The sequence below is a fragment of the Mesoplodon mirus genome, assembly GCF_964341445.2.
Source record: "Mesoplodon mirus genome assembly, chromosome: 5".
Classification (NCBI taxonomy): domain Eukaryota; kingdom Metazoa; phylum Chordata; class Mammalia; order Artiodactyla; family Ziphiidae; genus Mesoplodon; species Mesoplodon mirus.
The window spans coordinates 42004529-42025350 of NC_138980.1; the positions used below are offsets into that span (position 1 = coordinate 42004529).

Below are 20822 nucleotides of genomic sequence, written 5' to 3' on the forward strand. Positions count from 1 at the left end.
TCCCTCTTCCAGGTATTTTAACCACCCACCGGCTGATTTTACGCTTGCCATCCCGACTTTTAGTGTTCCCTCTGGACGCAGTGGCTCGGGACGGGGCGAAGGGTGTGGGCTTACGTTCAGGACACGTTTCTGGGGCTGGGAGTGTCAAATACCATGGAAGGGCAGCGAGTGGGTCTGTAATACAAACAATTCCATGGAGCAGCTGCCCTTCTAGCTTTGGAGGGGCTCCCGTGGGACGCCCATGCAGGATTTAGGGCCCATGTGAGGAAGCAGCCTAGGGAGGGTGTTGTTTGTACATACTGGGGCAACCTGGAAGCTGCTGGAAACTGTTTTCCCACCTAAAGAGGGCCCTCCCCTCGGGCCGACATTCTGAGGCATGACGTTTAGCATGGCCGTTCTGAGCACACCCCGAGCCAGGCCCCCACTGCATTTATCAGTGTGAAGCCCTGGGGAATGGGGATGTTGCTCTGCGGAAGGAGGGGGGCCCTAGTGTGCAGCCAGCGTCGCTTCCTGGGCCCACCGCCCCGCGCCCCCAGTGAGCAGCTTGCAGCAGGGCTGTTACAAAGGCGTTTAGTTTATTCTCCTCATCAGTATCACTGATATTCTCATGGTTCACATTTCCCAGTGCGGCTCCTCTTCTTACAGTAGTTAATGTGCAATCTCACTTATGGGCCCGGGGAGGAGGGGCTCGGCCCAGGGCAGGGAGGGTGTTGGCACTCCACGCGGACAGGGCAGGTGGTCTGTCCTGCGTGAAAGAGACGTGGGTGAATGGGCGGCCGGGGGAGGTGGAGGGGGGCCCCCATAGTCTTTTGCGTTGGTCGGTGATCCTCCATTCATGTTCCTTCCTGGCTGCCCTGGGGTGGGGGGGGGGAGGTGGGGGGTCCATGCAGCTCAGGGCAGGGCAGGGCCAGGGGAAGGGAAAGCAGGAAAAGCAGCAGGCCGCCCAAGAGCGGGGAGGGCAGGGCGGGAGGGCGCAGGGGTGGCTCCTGGGGTAAGGCACAACCCTGTCTTTGGCTCTCCTGGTGAGGAGTTTCCTCCCCTGCGCCCCTGCCCAGCCCCTCTCCCCTGCCCCCTCCCCAGACCTATACACACAGTCCAGGGAGCCAGGGGCACCTCCTGGAGTCCCTGAAGCAAGAGGGCTCTGCCACCCAACCCAGTGCTGCAGGGGCTCGGAGGAGGGACGGGGCAAGCCCCACTAGAGGACAAGGCGAGGAGGGGCTGGACAGGGGCCTGCCCAGGACAAGGGGGTGGGGAGGGAGAAGACCCCAGTCCCAGAGAGCTGGCCCCCGCTAAGGCCTGGAAGGAGGGGAGCGCCTGGGGACTCCTGCTTCCTTTGGGGGTCTGGCTGGAGCCCCAGCCCACCCCTCGGCCTTGGTCGGCCCGGCAGCTTGCCAAGTGACCAGGATATTGTGCTTTGGGATCTACGCTGGGGTGGGGGGTCGAGGCCAGGATGAGGGGGCAGGGGAGGTGCGACTAAGGTGCTTGTGCTTTAGCTGGGGCTGTCGACTCCCCCCACGCACTCGGGCCGGCTGGGCTGAGGGCTAAGGTACTGGGGCTGGGCCAGGAAAGCAGAGTGCCAGGGCCCCGCTGGTCTGACCACCCCCCCCCAACCCGGCCCCTGGCAGCAAGCAGATGTCAGGAAGGACCTGCTCCCCGCAGGCTGGCAGGGGCTCCTGGGGTGGGGGGGCAGGCCTCCAGGTCAGATCCCAGTGGTCCAGCTGGCCCCCACCCCACCTCCTGTAATCCCCTTGCCTTTGGAGAGAGGCTGCTGGGAGCAATGGGCTAGTCAGACTGTGGGGGAGACAGAGGCGGTGAGAACCAGGGCTAGAGACAAAAATGTGAAATTGCAAAGAAACGGACACCCAGCGTGTGTGTGGAGGGGTGCGGAGGGAGAGTTAAAAAAACAAAAAGAACCCTCCGAGTTTACATGTAGAACTCAAAAAAAAAACACACACAAAACCACTCGTGGAGCTAGGCCAAGGATAGAAAGAGAGGAATGGTAAAAGAAGATTCTGCAAACAATCTTTAACTACGAAGCGGACCCGGCCCTGCCAGGAGCTGGACTCAGCCAACTGGACAAACCAGGGACACCCTTGCAATGTAGCCCTTGGGGGGAGGCCCTGGGGTTGAGTGTGAGCCGGCCAGACCCACGGGAGCCCAGGCAGAGCGGGGCCTGGGGGGGCCCCCCCTCAGCAACGCGCGCCCCCACTCCACACACACACACGCGCACATTCAGCCTGCCCCTGGCTCCCCACTCCGTCCTGCCTTCCACAGCCCAGAGGACCGAAGGGGACATCAGACACGGTCCCATTGGTTTGAAAAATAAAAGGAATCTTATACTTCAATATTTCATTAGCTAAAAAAATGTTTTAAAAAGTATGTACAGGGGGTGGGGGCTGGGAGCCCTGCCGTGGGGGGTGGGGGTGGGGGAAGGGAGGGAAAGGCAGCAGCACCCCCCAGCCTGCTCCCCCGGGTTCCACCCCGGTCCTGCTGCCTCTCACGTCTTCATCTGTTTAAAAGCGAAACTTCTACACACGCACGCGCGCACACACACACATGCACACCCACACGCTTCTGCGAGCCCCGGAAACCTCTCCTATCCTCAGAGACCCTCGGTCTGCCCCCAAGGGCCCCCCTCTCAGGACCTGCCCCTCTCAGGCCCCAGGGGGCTGGTGGCGGCAAGAGAGGCTGAGCACAGGTGGGGGAAGAGAAGGGCGCTGGGCCTGCCACCGCCCGCCACCTTAGGTCGGTCATGGAGTTTCTCTGAGCCTCAGTTTCCTCAGCTGTAAAACAGGCAGTCCTCATGGCCTCGCCTACCCCAGCCCCCAGGCGCAGGGACAGACAAGGGAGACAGGAAGGCGCTTTTGGAAACGTGGAAGCACTGGGAGGTGGTGGCGGGAGGGGTCCTGAGAACCCGGGGCCCCTGTGAGTCCCAAGGGGCTGCAGTGGGGGGCGGAGGCTGAGGAATGCTCCGGCTAGGTGGCCCAGCGCCTGGGAAGGGGGTCTTCCCAAGCCCCCCAGGCCAGCCCCTCCCTGTGCCTGGCCTGGTGAGTGGGGAGACAGTTGCTAGGGGTTAGGAGAGGGGGAGCAAGAGCCCCCCAACTGTGCACGAGTGTGTGCTAGAGAAGGCAACGCAGACCTCGCACCACCTGCCGTCCTCTCCCAGCCCGGATCCCCGATCGGATTGGGGTCAGGGGGTGGGACGGGGAGGCAGAGGGGCTGGGAGCATGCAGTGCCCCCCGCGGGTCCTGGGGAAGGTCAGACAGTAGCTCGTGATCAAGATGGCGGGCGGGTGTGACGGGAGGGGGAGTGTGACAGCCCCGCGGGAGGGTCCGGTGGGGGTTACTGGAGGGCCTCCTCGGCCGAGGGGCCGGCCTCGCCGTCATGGCTGGCCGTCTCGAAGCCGTGCTCCACACCCATCATGTCCGGCTCTATCTTGCCCGTGTAGCTGATGAAGGTGGTGTAGGCGTCACCCTCGGCCATAAGCGGCTTGACCTTGGGGATCCAGCTCTTCCTCACAACGCGGCGGGCATTGGTGCACATGTCGGCCGCGATGGCGTTCATCTCGCTCTCCTTGAAGTTGGGAGCAAAGTTCTGGCAGTAGTCTGTGCGGGCAGAATGGGTAGCTCATGCCGAGCGTGGCCTGGGCCTCCCACCCTCCCAACAGGTACTCAGCCCCCACGCTGCTCCTGAGAAACCCCCGCCCCCGAACCATGGCACCCCTGAATGCCCCCCTTGGAGCTGAGGAAACTGAGGCCTTGCGGACAGCACGCTAAACCACATCGGTGGGCCCAGGACTGACAGAGCTTGGCCATGCATATGGGATGTGTGGATTTGATGCAGGATGGCCCAGTGCTCTTGAAAAATGTGGGTCATTTGCCAGAATGCAGAAACTGGGAGATTCCACTTGAAAACCTACACTTCCCTCCTGACAACTGGCTGAGGCCTGGCCACTTCATCACTCTGATGACCAGGATAAGTTTGAGACCCCCCCCACCTCCCATAGGCTTCGTGGCTTTCCTTCAGTGTCCTACCCACCCCCTCAAGAAATCTCTAACCAAGAACACTCTAACCAATCACAGCCCTCTTCCCAACAAGCCTAGACTGAACCTCAGAATCCTTAATACCAAACCCTACCTACCCATCCATCAGGGCCAACACCAGAGAAAAGGACCAGCTGCCCGCCCCAGACCTCCATCCCCCAAACCCCGACTCCAGAAAGGTGGACACTTACACTTGACAGCGTGCAGGACGCGACTATCCAGCGGTTTGCGGCTGGGGTTGTTACTGGAAGAGCGGATGCCGGTGCCACAGCTGTTGGCCAGCGTGTTCCTGGGCGAGGGGTATGGGGGAGGGGAGTCAGGCCCCCTGTGGTGGTGGTGGTGGGGCATGGGGCACCCCGTCCTCCCCCACACCGGGGCTCTGGCACGGGCCTCACCGGTCAAAGAAGGAGGCCAGGAGGCGCCGCAGCAGGACCTTGTGCCGCGTGCCCGCGCTGACGTGGCAGTTCATGAGCTGCGCCCTGGTGATGTACACGTTGGTGCCTGGAGGGGAGGGGGCGGAGCCAGAGGATGATGGGTGTGGGGGGCAAACCACCATGTTCCCCACTCGGCCAGGCCCCGGCCTGGGCCCAACCAAGACCCACCCCCCTGCCGACCGCTCAACTTAGAGCATCCTCCTCAACACTCAGGAAAGGACAGAGACTGTGGTGCCACCGTCCACAGGGCACCCAACGTGCCGGGGCCCTTGCCCACAAAACCACCAGCATCAGAAAGAACAGGCAGCAGAGGCTCGCACCCTGACACCCTGAGTCCAAGGGCCAAATCCTTAACCACCGTGTTGATCAACCCTCAAAAGCACGCTATGAAGCCACTGATCTACTCCCATGTGGCCAACAATGCTGGCCCACACTTATACCAGCCTCCGTGGTGGAAACCTACAAGCCAGTCTTTGATTTGTATCAATGCAAAGAGGTGTCAGCTGCCCAGGACACAGCCAGTGGGCGGCAGGGCTGGGGTTGGACCTTGAGCCTGGCTCCTAAGCACTGTGCTGCAGGCTGCTAGCCCAGAGGGCATCGAGGCCCAAGGTGGGGGAAGGGGGAATTCAGGGAGCAAGTGAGGCCAGCCCACCTGTTACCAGCTCCAGCTTCTCAGAGGGGTCACCCTCATCGTAGAGCTTGGGGTGGCAGCGGTTGCCGATCTGGTTGATGAGCTCAGCAGGGAGAGACGCCAGGTCTTGCCGCACTCGGATGCGATTCCGGGACTCAGGGGCCACCTGCTCAGGGAGGGCCTCCACCTTCTCGGCTGTCGGGGGCAAAATTGGTGCGTTGGGGGCGGGGCCGGGGCCGGGGGCGGGGGGCCAGGCTTGGGGTTGTGGTGGGGCACCTCACCGGTCTGGCCGACGTTCATCATGCTGTACATGGTGTACATATTGCAGATCTGCCGGTACTGCTCGTCTGTGCCCTCCTCGCCCGCGTCCTCCTCCTCATCCTCCTCGTGGTAAGAGCCAGGGCTGTCGCTGGTGTAAGCGCTTGAGGTGCCCGGGCTGGTCCGCTCCGACGTGCTGGGCCCACTCACCACTCCACCTGCCGCTGCCGCCACGCCCCCCGCCGGCTGCCCGGCCCCAGGCGCCCCCGCCACTCCGGTGGGCTGTGCCGCCGCCACCACCGGGGCCTGCTGGGGCGGCCGGTTGGCGGCCAGGTCCGGCGCGGAGAACTTGGCCATCTTGCGGCTGCCGTTGCCACTGCTGCCGCCGCCGGCCTCCTTCTGGCTGCTGTCCCACAGCCGCTTGGCCACGGGCGTGCACTGCACAGAGTCCGACTCCTGCTGCTCCGTCTTGACGCGAGACACGAGGGGCAGTGGGGTGCCGCAGGCCGGCCAGCTCGACGTCTGCGCCACAGGGCTCTGGGGCTCGGACGAGGGGGTCTCCTCGGCGTGCAGGCCCTGGGAGTCACAGCTGGGGGAGCTCACCTTGAGGAAGAACTCTGTGCCCTTCTCCATGATCTCCTGGATCTGCAGGAAGCCAGCTGTGTACATGAGCAGGAACTGGTCGCCCATGTTCATGCTCAGCCGGCCCGTGTAGCAGAAGCTGAGGATCTGCTGGAAGGACTGGGGCTGCACAGCCGCCGGCAGCTCCACCACCGCACTCCGGCTGCTGTTGAACAGGTCCCGGAAGTAGGAGCTGCTGGCGGCCAGCACAGCCCGGTGGGCCTTGAAGGCATGGCCCTTGACCACCACCGAGACATCACAGTACAGGCCCTGCAGCCGCTGCTCGTTGAGGCACTCCAGAATGCTGTTGCCGAAGTTCGGGATCTCCATCTGCAGGGTCTGGGCCATGGTGGCGGCGGCTGCGCAGGGGACAGGGAGAGATGGAGGGACAGGGTCAGACAGCAGACTCCGCCCGCTGCAGGGAGACACACGGGAGCGTGGACATCCACGTGGTGGAATTTGCCACGACTGTCAGAATCGCAGGTGCCGCCCACTCCTGTCCCAGCATGGCCTTTCCTCTGTGACAGACTGTCAAATCAGCTAAGTCAGCTATAGGCTGGGGTGGCCTATGCCGTCCCTTTGCAGAAAGGAGGGCAAAGGCATACTTACACGTCTGTGCTTGAATATGAAATGAGATAACACAGTGAGCCCCCCGTGAGCATTAACCACTAGTACTACACACGTAGGGTAACAGGCATAGAGACACCAAGAAGGCGGAGTCATCCGATTTTTCACACTGCATTTGCAGTGCTGAGCACGTGACCCTCAATCACCATTTGCTGAATGACTGAATGACCACTTGAGAAACCCTGAAACTACATGAGAACATCACTAGTCATCAGGGCAAATGCAAATCCAAACCACAATGAGACACCATTCCACACCCACTAGGCTGGCTATAATAAAAAAGATAAGTACTGGTGAGGACGAGAAATGAACCGGAACCCTCCTACACTGCTGGTGGGAATGTGAAATGGTGCAGCTGCTGTGGAAAACCATTCCTCAAATGGTTAAACATGAAGTTGCCATATGACCCAGCAATTCCACTTCTAGGAATTATTCCTGAGAAATGAAAACATATCCACACATACACCTGTACGCGGATGTTTATAGCAGCACTGTTCACAATAGGCAAAAGGTGGAAACAACCCAAATGTCCATCAGCTGATGAATGGATAAACAAAATATGGTCCATCCACAATGGAATACTACTCAGTCGTAAAGAGGAATGCACTACTGCTACATGCTACAGCTTGGATAAACCCTGAAAACATTATGCTAAATGCCAAGAAGCCAGACAAAAAAAAAGGACCACATATTATACAATCCCGTTTATATGAAATGTCCAGAACAGGCAAATCGATTAGAGACAGAAAGCAGATTAGTGGTTGCCTGGGGCTGGGGGTGCTTGGAGGATTAGGGGAGTGTGAGCAAACAGGTGCAGGGTTTCTTCTTGCCCTCGTGAAAAATGTTCAGAAATTGTGGTGATGGATGCACAACTCTGAATATACTAAAAACTCCTGAACCTGTACACTTTAAACGGGTGAACTGCTTAGTATGTGCATCTCAATAAAGCTGTAAAAAGAAGAAAGAAACCATAAGACTAATGTCCTCTGTGTAGAACTGGGGATGAGACTTACCATGTACATTCTTAGGGTCTTTTTTTTTTTGGCCACACCACACGGCTTGTGGGATCTTAGTTCCCTAACCAGGGATTGAACCCAGGCCCTTGGCAGTGAAAGCTCAGAGTCCTAACCACTGGACTGCCAGGGAATTCCATCTTGGGGTCTTTAAATTTTGAACCTGGTGAATGTATTGCCTATTTACAAAAGCAAATAATATTCAAAAATAAAGTGTGTGGGACTTCCCCGGTAGCGCAGTGGTTAAGAACCTGCCTGCCAGTGCAGGAGACACAGGTTCAAGCCCTGGTCCGGGAAGATCCCACATGCCACGGAGCAACTAAGCCCGTGCACCACAACTACCGAAGCCTGTGCGCCTAGAGCCCGTGCTCTGCAACAAGAGAAGCTCATGCACTGCAACGAAGAGTAGCCCCCGCTCGCTGCAACTAGAGAAAGCCTGCGCACAGCAACAAAGGCCCAACGCAGCCAAAAATAAAATAAGTTTTAAAAAATAAAATAAAATAAAAAAATAAAGTGTGTGAAATCACACCACAAACAATTCACCCCGAAGTGCTTGAGGGGTGGGTGGAGAAAGAAATGTGAATTTAAGGAACTGCATGAGACCCTGCTCAGGGAGCCCACTCCCATCCTGACCTGTGAAGTACCACCTGAGGGGCCCTGGCACCTCTCAAATGTGTGACCTTCTGCATCAGAGCCTATTCCATCAGTGCATGTTCCAACCCAGGAGGAAGAACTGGTCGGGTGAGGACAGCACGTCTGATGCTCTGGGGGCAATCATAAAAGGGCTCTGAGGGAGGATATGGCTTTATAAGTGCCCCTGTTGGTAAAACTGAGTCCCCTGCCATTCTACAGTTGTGGAGGGCAGTAGTCCTGAATGGGCAGGTATGGGTGAGAAGAGAGGCCTGAGCAGAGAGTCAGGCTGGTGAGAAGAGGAAAAAGGTGAAGAGTGTGTGCAAAGGCCCTGAGGCAGGAACTAACTAGAGCCCCCAGCTGTTCTTCTCTCACTCCCATGTTAGCTCTCATGCATCTTTCAGTTTTTTTCTTTAACCAGTCTATTCTAAGCTGCCTCTGTGGGCTGAGGATTGGGGATGCAGTGAAGACTTGAGCCCTACCCAGGTTCATTCAGAAAGGGCTACCTGGAGGAACACAAGGGGCCATGTGCCCATTGGCTCAGAGGTGCACTTCAGGGCAAGGGCGAGTCCTGGTTCACCCAGATCTGTCTGGGCACTGAAATCCATGATTCCCCTCCGCTGTACCCTTCTCATCAAAATCATTGTTGCCACCGCGAAAAACAAAAAGGCAATCAGGAGGGGGAGGCAGAGACAGGGAAATCCTAATTAGACGGCAGCATGCATGTCCCAGGAGGTCAAACTAAGGGCCGGACAGGCTAGGAGCTGGTGCTTCAGTTTCCCCTACCTCCTCATTCAGAGCTGGGCCTCTGAATGAGGCGGTAGGGGAAACTGAGGCACCAAGAGGAGGCAAAGGATAGAGCCCAGAGAGCCTCCTCCAGGGCCCTGGCAGCCCTGACCCACCTCCCCAGGCTGCCAAACTGAAGACCTCCCGGGGACTAGGGCCCAAGTGACCAGGGCCGAGGCAGCCAAGGAAGAGGCTGCCTGGCCTCTAGTCCCTGGAGGGGTGCTCTAGACTCCTGGCTTGGAAGGCTTACACCCCAAGGGGGAGGACCAAGTCAGGACATGCATGCCCCTCAGACCTGGGTTCTGCTGCTAGCCCCACTCTGAAGCTGCATGACCTCAGGCCGGCCCCTCACCTCTCTGTGCTTCAGTTTGTTTATGTGTAAAATGGGGAGGTATACATCCAACCCACCCGATGGACTGCAAGGCACTGGGGACATAGCCCTGAAGAGGACTGGTTGTGCCCACACGTAGCTCACTGTCTAGTGAGGAGCCACAGGGCGTGATTTAATTTTAGCTGGGGTGAGTGAGCGAGGTAAAGATGGGGAGATGGAGAGAGCAACCAACAGTCCTGGGCAGGAAGGAGCCAGTGTGGCTGGAAAGCGGCACAGGGTGTGGAACAGGTGGGCCCTGGCCTGGTGAGGATGAATGTCTGAGAGTGAGCAATGGGAAGCCAGGAGCAAGGGAGACTGGGCCCGGACCAGCTCTGGGAGAATTCCCAGCATCAGCGGCGGGGACAGAGAGAAGGGGCTGAGTGACTCAGGAATGAGCCTCTACAGGAGACAGGGTATTGTTTTAAAAGCTGTAGACAGGGGACTTCCCCAGCGGTCGAGTGGTTAAGACTCCATGCTTCTACTGCAGGGGGCACGGGTTCGATCCCTGGTTGGAGAACTAAGATCCTGCACGCTGCATAGCGCAGCCAAAAAAAAGTTGTGTAGATAGGTACTCCTCCAAGGAGACTGTCAACTCCAGAGGGGGCAGGCACGCTGGCAGATTTGTTCATGATTAGCTCATCAGAACAGAGAGAGGCGGTCAATAAATATTTGTAAACGTGTCAAATAGTGTACCAAGGCAGGAATAGACTGCTCCTGTCTGGGAAATGGCAGCTGCGGGGTGGGGGTGGGGAAGCATGGGGGAACGGGGGGAGGGGGCTGAGGCAGTACACATATGGGTGTGGATGCTTCTGGGGCTACGGAGGGCGTTGCAAAGTGTCCTCCTAACTGAGCTCGGTGTGCCGGACAGTGTTGCACGCATTTCCGGAAGGCACCGGAAGTGCTCGCAGCACTCCACAGTGACGGCTAGCAGGGCCCCACTTTGTGGGTGGGGGTCACAACACCGCCCTGCCCCGTCCCAAGCAGTTGGACTTCAGGGCCTGACCCCTAACGGGGAATTGGTGCAGGATGGCTTTGTGGTGAGCGCTCAGCATGGGGGCGATAAGGTTCTCAACAGGAGGGAAAAGAGACGCGAGGAGGAGGGCTCCCAAGGGCGAGAGCCAACCTGACATTCAGTCTGGGGTCCCCAGGCCTCGTGAACCCCATGGGGCCTCAGAGCCCAGCACCCAGGGCTTTGAAGCCTTCAACTAGCAATGACGGGGCGGGGACACAACTTGTGCAAAAGGCTGATGCAATCCGTGCACAGGCACGCACCCTCTGCAGTGACAGGGAGTGGGGTGCTAGGTCTGCCTCGCTGCCCCTGTAAGTAGGACAGGGTATGGGGGTGGTGGGGAGTTGGAAGAGGCCACTGGAGACCACTGGAGACCCCAGAGACCCACCCCTGGATCGTGGCACCAATCCAGGCTGCCGGACTCAGAAGAACAATGGCCGGTGGTCCTGCCTCTCACCTACACCACCCGTGAGGGAGGAGCCATGGAGCCAGATCGGGCTTCCAGAGGAAACAGGTCGAAAGCAGCTGGCGCTCCGCCTGGGCCACCTGCTGGTTGGGAAGTGGTAGGATGGAGAGCCGGGGGTGGGGGTGGGGGGCGGGGGCGGTGCGGTTCTCTAAACCAGCCAACAGTTCTGTCCTCACCAGCCCGAGCCCCTCGCCCATACTGCACGGTTTCCCTCACCCAGACTTTTACCCAAGCTGTGCACCCTGCCCGGAGCGCCCTTCTCCTCCCACTACCCGCATCTTCCTCGTTCACCCTCAGCTGCCCCGTGCTCTGAGAACTCACCAGACTGGAGAAGATGCCCTCTTTGGCACTCCCCCCAACCCCCAAGCCATAGGGCCCTTATGCTTACCTCTGAGAACATTAAATCCCACTTGACTATAATCTCCCCAGGGGCAGAAAACCGTATTTGAATTATCTATCCTCACAACTTGGCACATCAGCCCGCACAGCTTCTGGGGTGCCCAGATCCCCCTGGAGGGAAGGGGCAGCCCCCAGACCCACACAAGGCCAAGGGGACCCTTCCATCGCTACTCCTGGCCCCGGAAGAGGGTGGGTTTCCTGACAAGACGCAAGGGCACCACACACGGTTTCCATGACCTCTCAACAGTCACTCAACAAATATTTGCCAAGAGCCTTGCCTGGGGCAGGAAGTGCCCAGAGCCTGGGGCAGGCCACCACTAAGACAGGGCCCTGCCTCCGGAGCTCATGGTCCAGTGAGAGACACGACCATTCATCCAGGGTCACATGGATCAACGAGCTGCTGGTCCGTGCCTCTGACCTCACCCAGAGGAGGGGACACTGGAGCTGAGATCTGGGGGGCACAAGGGGGTGGGGGTGGGGGGTGATCTAATGGGGCAGTGGTGGGCTGGGAGCGTGGCCCTCAAGGCACAAGAAAGGTGTGCAGAGCCCCAAGGGAGAAGCAGGCACGGCCCTTCCAGAAACTGGAGGAAGGCAAAGCTGGCTCTGGGCTCAGTCTTTAGTCTGCTTCTCTCCTTGGGGGATCACACCCAGTCTCAGGGCTTTGCTGCGGACTAAATTGTGTCGCCCACCCCAATTCCTACGTTGAAGTCCTAATCCCCCCTAATCCCCCGTGTGGCTGTATTTGGAGACAGGGTCTTATTTGAAGGTAATTAAGGTTAAATGAGGTCATAAAAGTGGGGCCCTAATGCAACAGAACTCTTTATCCTTATAAGAAGAGGAAGAGAGATTTCTCTTTCTCTCTCCAAGCACAGACACTAAGGGCCACATGAGCACACTAGAATCCAACCAGAACCTGACTGCGCTGGCATCATGGACTTACAGCCCCCAGAACTGTGAGAAAATGTCTGTTGTTTAAGCTGCCCAGTCTATGGTATTTTTTTATGGCGACCCAAGCATACTAAGACAGGCTCAAAACACCATCTACTTGGACTTCCCTGGAGATCCAGTGGTTAAGACTCCACGCTCCCAATGCAGGGGGCACAGGTTTGATCCCCGGTCAGGGAAGATCCTGCATGCCGTGGCCAAAAAACAAACAAACAAACAAACAAACACCATCTACTCACCCCACGACTCCCTCATGGAGCCCCTGGCCTGGACCTCCCCTTGGACGGCAGACTTGCACATACCCCAGATACCCACACAATGCATCCTCAGCCGAGCCCTTCTCCCCTCAAGCCTGCTCTGGCTGCAGTGTACACAGGCTCTATCTAGCCCTCCTTGCCTGGGTGAAGAGCCTAGGATTCACACCTCCGATTTTTTCAAAACCAGTTCTCGGGTTTCCCTGGTGGCGCAGTGGTTGAGCGTCTGCCTGCCGGTGCAGGGGATGCGGGTTCGTGCCCCCGTCCGGGGGGATCCCACATGCCGCGGAGCGGCTGGGCCCGTGAGCCACGGCCGCTGGGCTTGCGCGTCCGGAGCCTGTGCTCCGCAACGGGGGAGGCCAGAACAGTGAGAGACCTGCGTACCGCAAAACAAACAAACAAACAAAAAAAACCCCAGTTCTCACCACCTGGGCCCCTACGACGTGTATGGGGGCCCTGCACAGTAAGGACTGCCTGCTCTCAGACCTCTTACAAGGCAGGCCCCAAGGCGGTCACAGCCCTTCATACCCTCCTGATCACCTATCTCAGATTTCCAAAGACAGCCTTTCCCAACCCCAATTCCTCCGGCCACTTCTGCTTCATTTTTCCTCCTTGGCACTTCCCACCATCTACCAACTAGATGCGTCCTTGGCTTTGTGTCAGCTCCACCAGGGCAGGGCGACTGCCTGTCTGGTTCACACTACTATGACCCCTGCCCCTACAACTAGACAGGCACACAGTGGACGTACAATCGTTGTTTGCGGAATGAATGAAGAATTATTTCTGTTACTTCCAACTACGCTCCCCTTTTAGTCGCACTGTGACTAGAACAGAGTGGGACTTGGAAGAGGTCTCTGAGGCTGGGCAGGGGTGCCACGCGCACCGCAGTGGGGGCCGCCGGGGCCAACGCAGAGGGTGCTGCTCAGACAGACACCCTCCTCTGGCAGCCATAGCAGGTGGGTGGCCTGCAGTCAGGGTCCCACTTGGGGCTCAATGTAACTGAACTTGCTGAACCGACTGCTGTCCTACTGCCAGATCCCGCTAGGGTGCGGCAGGCTTGAAATGGAGGTGCTTGTGTTGCAGTGCAATTCCTAGGGGTGGAAACTGCCAGCTCTTTGAGGAGGGAGCTCTGAGTACCCCAGCCAGCAGAGGCTGGGGGACAGATCTGTGTCTGCCTCACCAAGGACTGTCTTTTCTGGCTGACTTTCCAGGGAAGTGGTGAGCTGCCCATTGACATGTAAGCTGGTTAAGGGAACCCACTAACTGCAAGCGTAAGAAGGACAGAAGGCCCCTGGAAAGCCCCACAATCCTTCACCCAGCTCAGCATGAGGTCAGAGTGGCAGCTGGGGGCAGGAAAGTGGCACACCCCCCAGGCTGCTCGGGGTGCATTCCTGGCCCAAAGCCATTCAGACCCTCTGCAGGAGCCGAACTGGAAGGTAGTTTAGGCAAACATTAGCTAGTGAAGAACAAGGCGATACCCGACTGCACACATCTTTTTTAGGTACATGCACATTTAATTTATTTTCTTTTTCCCTGAAAAGCTCCTGTTAACTCCACAGTGGGTGACAGGATTAGCAACCGTAGGTGGCATGGACGTTGCCCCTACTGTGCACCAGCACCCGATGAGGGCTCAGCTATTCCTCTCACTAGTTTCTGAGGAAGAAATGAGTCTTCCTGCCATTTTACAGATGAGGAGAGCAAGGCCCAGGATGGCACCCAGGCCACGTGGCTCCTGTCCAAGAATCAGGAGATAATGGCAGTTGGGGCTCCCTGACCATGGCCGGCCCGGGCTGCACTCATCCTCCGCATGGCCCTGCTGCTCCCTGTGGCAGGCGGCCACCACAGCTAGACCCATTTCATGACTGGGAAAACTGAGAAACCAGAGCTGAGAAGGGAAGCCGAGACCCGAGCTGGGGTCTGCTGCCCACCTGAGGCCCCAACCCAAGGGTTCTGGGTGCTGTTATTCCCGCTCCCCGTCAGAGGCCTTCTTCTTTCACCCAGCCTCCCCCAGCTACTCTCTACTCTTCCTCCCCTCACTGCCACCTCCGGGAAAGAGCATTCTAGCCTGATGCCTCTCCTCCCTCCCCCCTCCCACTCTCTCCTCGAAGTCCTCAGCAATCTGGCTTCTGCCTGCAGCAGCTCTTAGGAGAACCCAGCCAGGCCCCACCCCCCTCCCACTCTGACCTCAAGCCCACCTTTGTGAGTTACCTCATACTCCAGGTGTGCCTCCAGACCCAAGGACAAGGGGGCGGGGCAGCAGCTGCACAAAGGGTGGAGGGAAGTGCAAAGGCCCTGAGGTGACCTTGGGGAGGCTAACACAAAGGAGGCTGGGCGGTTACTGAGGATGGGTCGTGGAGATGTGCTTGGAGACCCTGCAGGGCCTTGGCAGGACAAAAGAATCAGAATCCTGTTTTACTAGGCTCAAATATCCCTTACAAAGCTTCCCGCTTAGAATTACGCTTTCCTTCCTCTACGCTCCCAGAAAACATTTATCTGTACTAGTGCTTACCACCCCCCCACGTCAGTCTTTCCCAACTATAAAACAAACAGCCGCCTCACAAGGCTGTTTTAAGGATTAAACCACCTTAAGGTAACACGGGTAGGTAGGCTGGTGCTGACTTTGCAGGCAGTGCCCAGCTGCTATTATTAGTTATGTTCCCTTCGGTCTGTCCCCCTAGCCCCTCGCAGGACTGCAAACTCCCTGACAGCAGCAGAGGCATCTTACACCGCTCACCATCTCCCAGAACCTTAGGCCATTTCATGAGCTATCAGGCCGTACTTACTGAGGGCTCCCCGCACTGCCTTCCCAGCACCAGCTGATCACACCCCAGACACCAACCTCTCACATGACCCTCCCAATAACCACGCAGCGGGGAGCCCCAGCTGAGGCCCTGCTGCCACTGGGGCCAGATCATCCTCTGTGGTGGAGGCTTCCCTGTACATTATATGATATTGAGGAGCATTCCTGGCCTCTACTGTGACAGCTGTGACAACCAAAAATGTCTCCAGACATTTCCCAAGCATCCCTTGAGGGGGCAAGAATCACCTCTGGTTGAGAACCACTGCAGTGCAGGTATGCCTGCTTGTCCCCACTTATCAGACGCTTAAACTGAGGCACCAAGGCCACAACGTTTGCCCAGGGTCTCCTGGCTGAACAAGGCGGCGCTAACAGTGGAATCAGACTCTCCACTACACCATGTTTGCTCACCTTTACCCACCCTCTGCTTAATTCAGCCATGGTCCTCACAGAGGGCCCTCGGATCTCTAAGGATGCTGAGACCTTCGCATCCTGTCTATCCTGAAGAGACAGGGGCAATGATCACAACCAGATACTGGACACAACGAGACAGCCACCTGTTTAGTCCCACCTCGCAGCCTCTGTGGCTCAGAAGGCTCTTCAGGAGGCGACAGAAGGATGACACTCTTGGCCAAGGGGACCCAGGAGCAGAGGCAGGGAGGCGGGCCTGCGTGCTCACGCTAGGCATAGGCTTAAGTGATTTACAAATGGGTGAAAGTGCTCAGAGCAGCGTGACACCCAGAAAAGGGATGGGAGTGATGACAGGCAGGGAGGACCCAAGAGAAGGAGCAGAGGCTGGTGCAAACACCACCTCCGTGTCTTCAAGGCCGGCTCACCGTTGCCTCAAATGCTGCAAGCCCCACCTGAACCTGGCAGGCCCTCCTCCACCACAGTCTCCGGCAGTGACACTGATGAGCCGGGTCAGACTTTCCTGGACCAACCCGCAACCCTCTCCAAACCCCATGCCTCCAGGCTGACCTCCATGACGGGTCCTGCCAAACTGACCAAAACTCATTTCCTTGCAGCCCTGCGCAAGAACCTGCTGGGGCTTCCCACTGCTTGGCCAGGGCACCAGATTTTAGAAGGCCTTGGATGCAGGCCAAAGGGTCTGGACTTGCATCTGGGGGCGATGGGGGGATCCAGGAGACCCTGAGATCAGACGCTTCTTTTCTGGGAACGGCACTAAGTGTCTCTATCTCCACGCTAGGGTCACCCTTCACTCCTTCCCTCATGAAGACAAAATGTTTAGAGCACTTAGCAGGAGCCTGGCACATGCTAAATAAAGGCTTTCAATGTGTTGTCCTGTCTGCCTAGAACATTCGCCCCTCCCTGCCGCAGCTCCCCCACCAGCAGGCTGATCTCTTATTATTCAGAGCTCAGCTCGCCTGGAAGCCTTCCCTGACCACCCAAATCTAATGCTTTCCACCCACCCCATCACTTCACTTGGTTTTACCATATTCATGAACGCGGGGATATCAGAAATGAGCTTGATCATTTGTTTGTCTGAGGTCAGTCACCTTCAGAAAAACCTTTGTCTAACCTTCACTAGAAGTTGCTGAGAGCAGTTCTAGGAGCTGCTTTTCAGGGCTGCTCCCAGGGCACCAGCAGGGAGTTGGCACCCATGTGAAATCAAACTGTCCCAAGGGTCCCTTAACTTGTTGCTCTTGCCTGCCAGGCTATTTTGGCCTCCTCTGGCGCCCCAGGTCTGGGCACCCTAAATCGTCACAGAAAAGCAATTATTAAGAGTGCTTTCTCCAGCTCCAGGCACAGGCTCGGACTCACTGCCCACTTCTCTGCCATCCACACACAGCGGCCAACTCCTACCAGTCTCTGCCCCCGTTCCAGCTCTATGACTGGAGGCAGCTGCGCCCCATCCTAAGTACCCAGCCCGGAGCCCCGGCTGAGGCCCCAGGCTGCGCCACGGCAGCCAACCTCAGCCCAACCAGGCAGGGGGAAGGCTTCTTTACGTGGGGCTGCTGGCCCAGTTTCTACCCCTCCCAGAACCAGGAGGCCAGCCAAAGAGGGGAGGAGGGCCGAGCCCAGGTGGGGGCAGTTCTAGGAACTACAGGAGATTGGGGGAAGGGAGGGAATGAGGTGAAAACCCATCATTAAACCCAGATCTAGCTGATACCACTGGACCCAGCAGTTTGTGGTTCCTGCCTCAGGTACTGAGGCTCCCAAGTCAACGTTCCCAGCACACATTGGTAACAGCTTTGCAGTTAGCCCAGAGAGAAGGAACAAAAGCAGGGGTGGTCTGACCGGGGACCAAACAGAGGAAAAGATAAACCAGGACAAAAAGCAAAAATCCAGCTCCAGAGCCAGGTTCCATCCTCATAACCACCTCCCTCTGCCAGCCCACAGCTCTGTGACCCCTGACCTCTTGGCTCCCATTAGAACAGGGATGACCTTGCCTCTGGGGAAAAAGCTTCCACTGATCTGGCTCTCCGGGACACCAGCAAAACTGTCCGCAAGGGTACTGACCCATCCCTTGGGATGGGCAAGAGAAAAGTCCTGGACATAGAATTCCCAACAGGGGATCCAGAACAGTGGGCTCTTCCAGTCACGCCCCAGACTGCGGGCTGGGGCGGAGGGTCAGTCAATCCCAGTCGGCCACTGTCTAGCTGTGGGACCTGGGACAAGCCGTGGAGCCGCGGCTTCCTCCCCAGTACCATGAAGAAGGCCTAAGTTGACCTGGTGGTGGTGAGCAATCAATGAGCTCATCTAACCAGCAAGCTCAGCACAGGGCCTGCCCCAAGAAGAGCACTGCAGAGGCAGAACCCTGGGACCCGGAGCACCAAAGGCCTGGGCCAGGGTGTAGGTGCCTGGTTTGATCCCTTTCTTGGTGACCTGCCTTCACCCCATCAGGAGCCTTCAAGACACTATGAACAGAGCTTTATATGCTCACCTCCCAGTAACTCACCTGCGGAGAGCTGGTGCCTGAAAGGTAGTGAGGTCCCAACCCCTAGGCTTGAGCCTCAAGGCTCTGGTCGCAAAAAGTGGGGAAAAAATCTTAGGACCCTAAGATACTCAGATAAAGGGGCTGGGCTGCCTCCCTACAGATATATGGGGTGGGGGTGGGCAAAAGGGTGGTAAACAAGATGCCCGAGCTAGGTGTTCCAGACTATTTCCCAAGCTGCCCACACAAACGCCCACCTAGCACCTTGGAACAGCCAGCAGAGGCTTGCCCAAAGGGTATGTCGGGACCCAGAGCCTGAGACAGGCAGAGATGAGGTGTGAGAAAGAAGAAACCCCTCAGATTTGGTCCCAAGCTAACACCTGGACGGGAAAGGGGGGAGGGGGTGCACCTTGGCACTTGCCTTTTGATCACACTAGTTTCTCCGGACCTGCTCCCACATCCCCACTAGCCTACTTAGCCCAAAGGCTCTGCCTCCCCCCGGACTCCCAAAGCTCCTACAGTAGTTCCTCAACCTACCTGATCGCCTCCGTATCAGGTCCTCGCCACCCCCTCCCCACTCTCCGAACCGAAACCTCGTGTGACCCCTGCAAACATTTCAGGGATCTCCTAACCGCCCCCACTAGAATTAACTCCGCCCACACCCACCCTGCCCCACTTCCTGGGCTTCTCCTCAACCGCCCCCAGGCCTGTAACCTGACCCACCTCCTCCAGCGCCCCGACTGTACCTGCCAGCCCGGCCCCTCCCCGCCCCCCCTCGGGGCCATTTCCCTCCGGCCAAGCCACTCTCCCCTCCTCCCCCATTCGGCCGGCCCAAAGCCCGACTCCTCCTCCCCCTCCCCCTCCGGTCTCCCCGGGCGCCTCCTCACTTTTCCTCCACCGGCCCTCCCTCCAACTTCCCGGCCCCAGCCACCCCTGCACCTGCCCGGGCCTGGTCTCGCTCCCCTCTCGCGGGGAATGACAGGAGGAGGTCTGGGCCCGATCCCGACGCCCCCAAGCTCCGCGGCCCGGCCCGGGGCTGAACGCTCAAGGCCGCTCGCGGGGACCGGGACTCTCTGCACTTGGGCCTGGGCACAGTGCAGGCTGCTAACCAGGTTCCTCCCCGGTCGGAGGAGGCCCCCATGTCCTCCCCCCTCAACCCTTAGCCGGACCTCGGATGCCCTCCGGCCGTCCCGGCGAAAGGAGGCCGGAACCGGGCCTGGGGCGGGCCGCCTCACCTGCGCCGTGGCCGCGCTCCGGGGGCTCCCGGCGAGCTCCGCAGCGGCGGCTGGGGCCGGGCCTGGACCCGGGGCGCGCCCCCCTGCGCCGGGGCCTCGGCGTCCGCCTCCGCGGCCTCCGCGGCCTCCGCTTCAGCAGCAGCGGCAGCCGCGGCGGCCATTCATTGTGGGCCAGGCCGCCCCAGCCGAGCGCCGAGCGAGCGCAAGGCGCGCCGCCGCCGCCGCCGCCAGGCCGGGGAGGAGCGGCCGTGGCCCCGCCCACGCACCGCCCCCGGTGCCCGCCCCCGAGGCTAGGCCAGCCGAGCGCCGAGCGCGCCCCTTCTCTCCTCAGTCTCTTCCCGCGGCCCCTCGGAATCCCCGTCAGGACCTTGGCTCTGCTGCAGAGTTCGAGTCCCGACCTCGCCACCATCTAGTCCCGCGACCTTAAACAAGTCGCTCTGCCTTTCGGAACTTTAGTTTCCTGTAAAAACGCAAACAATAATATCTGCTGTTTATTGTGCCAGGAACTGTTTTAGGTTCTTTACGGGATTATCTCGTTTAAACTTCACAGTAGTATCTTTAGGTAGGAATTATTTTATAAACACACACACACACACACACTTTATAGAAAATAAGAAAGGGAGGCACAGAGAGATGAAGAAACCTGCTCCAGGTCACACAGCAAGGAAGTGGTGGCGGTGCCAGGATTCAAAACCGGGCCCAAGAAGAAACAATAAACGTTAACACTTGTACGATGCTTATGCGACGCCAGATTCCATTCTAAGCATTCTACCTGCACTAACTCGTTTAATTCTCATCACAGCTCAATAACGAACGTTAAAAAGTTCTGCCCATTTTGCAAATGGGGAAATATAAGCAGAGAGCATTAAGAACAAGTAGGAAGGCAAGCTGGGGCTGGAACCAGTCAGTACCGACACTACGGTCTCCTTTCCTACATCGGTTAGAACCTTCTGAGGGTTTGCTATGTGAGAGATCCTACTTTGCACATTTTCCAGGCATTCTGTCGTTTAATCTCTGCTCTATCTTGGAAGCTAGGGCTCTTATTTAACAGGTAAGGAAAGTGAAGCCCAGAGAGTTTAAGTAACTTGTCAAGAGCATGTGGTAGGACTGGGATTCAAACGAAGGAAATCTGATTTCAGAGTCTGAGTTATTCCCGCAGGGTGCCCTGAAATACTGTGTTTACAAAACCCAGCACACAAGAGGTGATCAATAGGTGTTGGATTTCTCCGCTTACCGCCCCTTTTCTGAGTCTCACCTTCCTCATCCGTGAAATGGGGCTAGTGACGTGTCCCCTCCCAGGGGAGCCGCAAAGATTAAGGCCGTCACACACCACTTTCAGCGCTTTCCGCCGTGCATTTTGATCCCAGCTGCCCACTATAGGTAGCATCAATGATTGACTAAATTCTGT

The 20822-nt window shown here is 58.0% G+C and overlaps 1 protein-coding gene across 2 annotated transcripts; it reads right to left on the reverse strand.

Moving 5' to 3' along the window:
• Nucleotides 1–760: 760 nt before the first annotated feature.
• Nucleotides 761–20758, reverse strand: NACC1 (nucleus accumbens associated 1). Of its 2 annotated transcripts, none has more exons than XM_082620263.1 (6): nt 20670–20758; nt 5390–6346; nt 5130–5303; nt 4439–4544; nt 4235–4332; nt 761–3605 (listed from the first exon to the last, which is right to left on the reverse strand). In XM_082620263.1, the coding sequence occupies exons 2-6, from the start codon at nt 6333–6335 to the stop codon at nt 3343–3345; spliced, it is 1587 nt and encodes a 528-aa protein (XP_082476389.1). In that variant the 5' UTR covers nt 6336–6346; nt 20670–20758; the 3' UTR covers nt 761–3342. The 2 variants fall into 2 exon arrangements, with proteins under 2 accessions (XP_082476389.1, XP_082476390.1); XM_082620264.1 differs by lacking the exon at nt 20670–20758 and adding an exon at nt 19415–19592.
• Nucleotides 20759–20822: the final 64 nt, after the last annotated feature.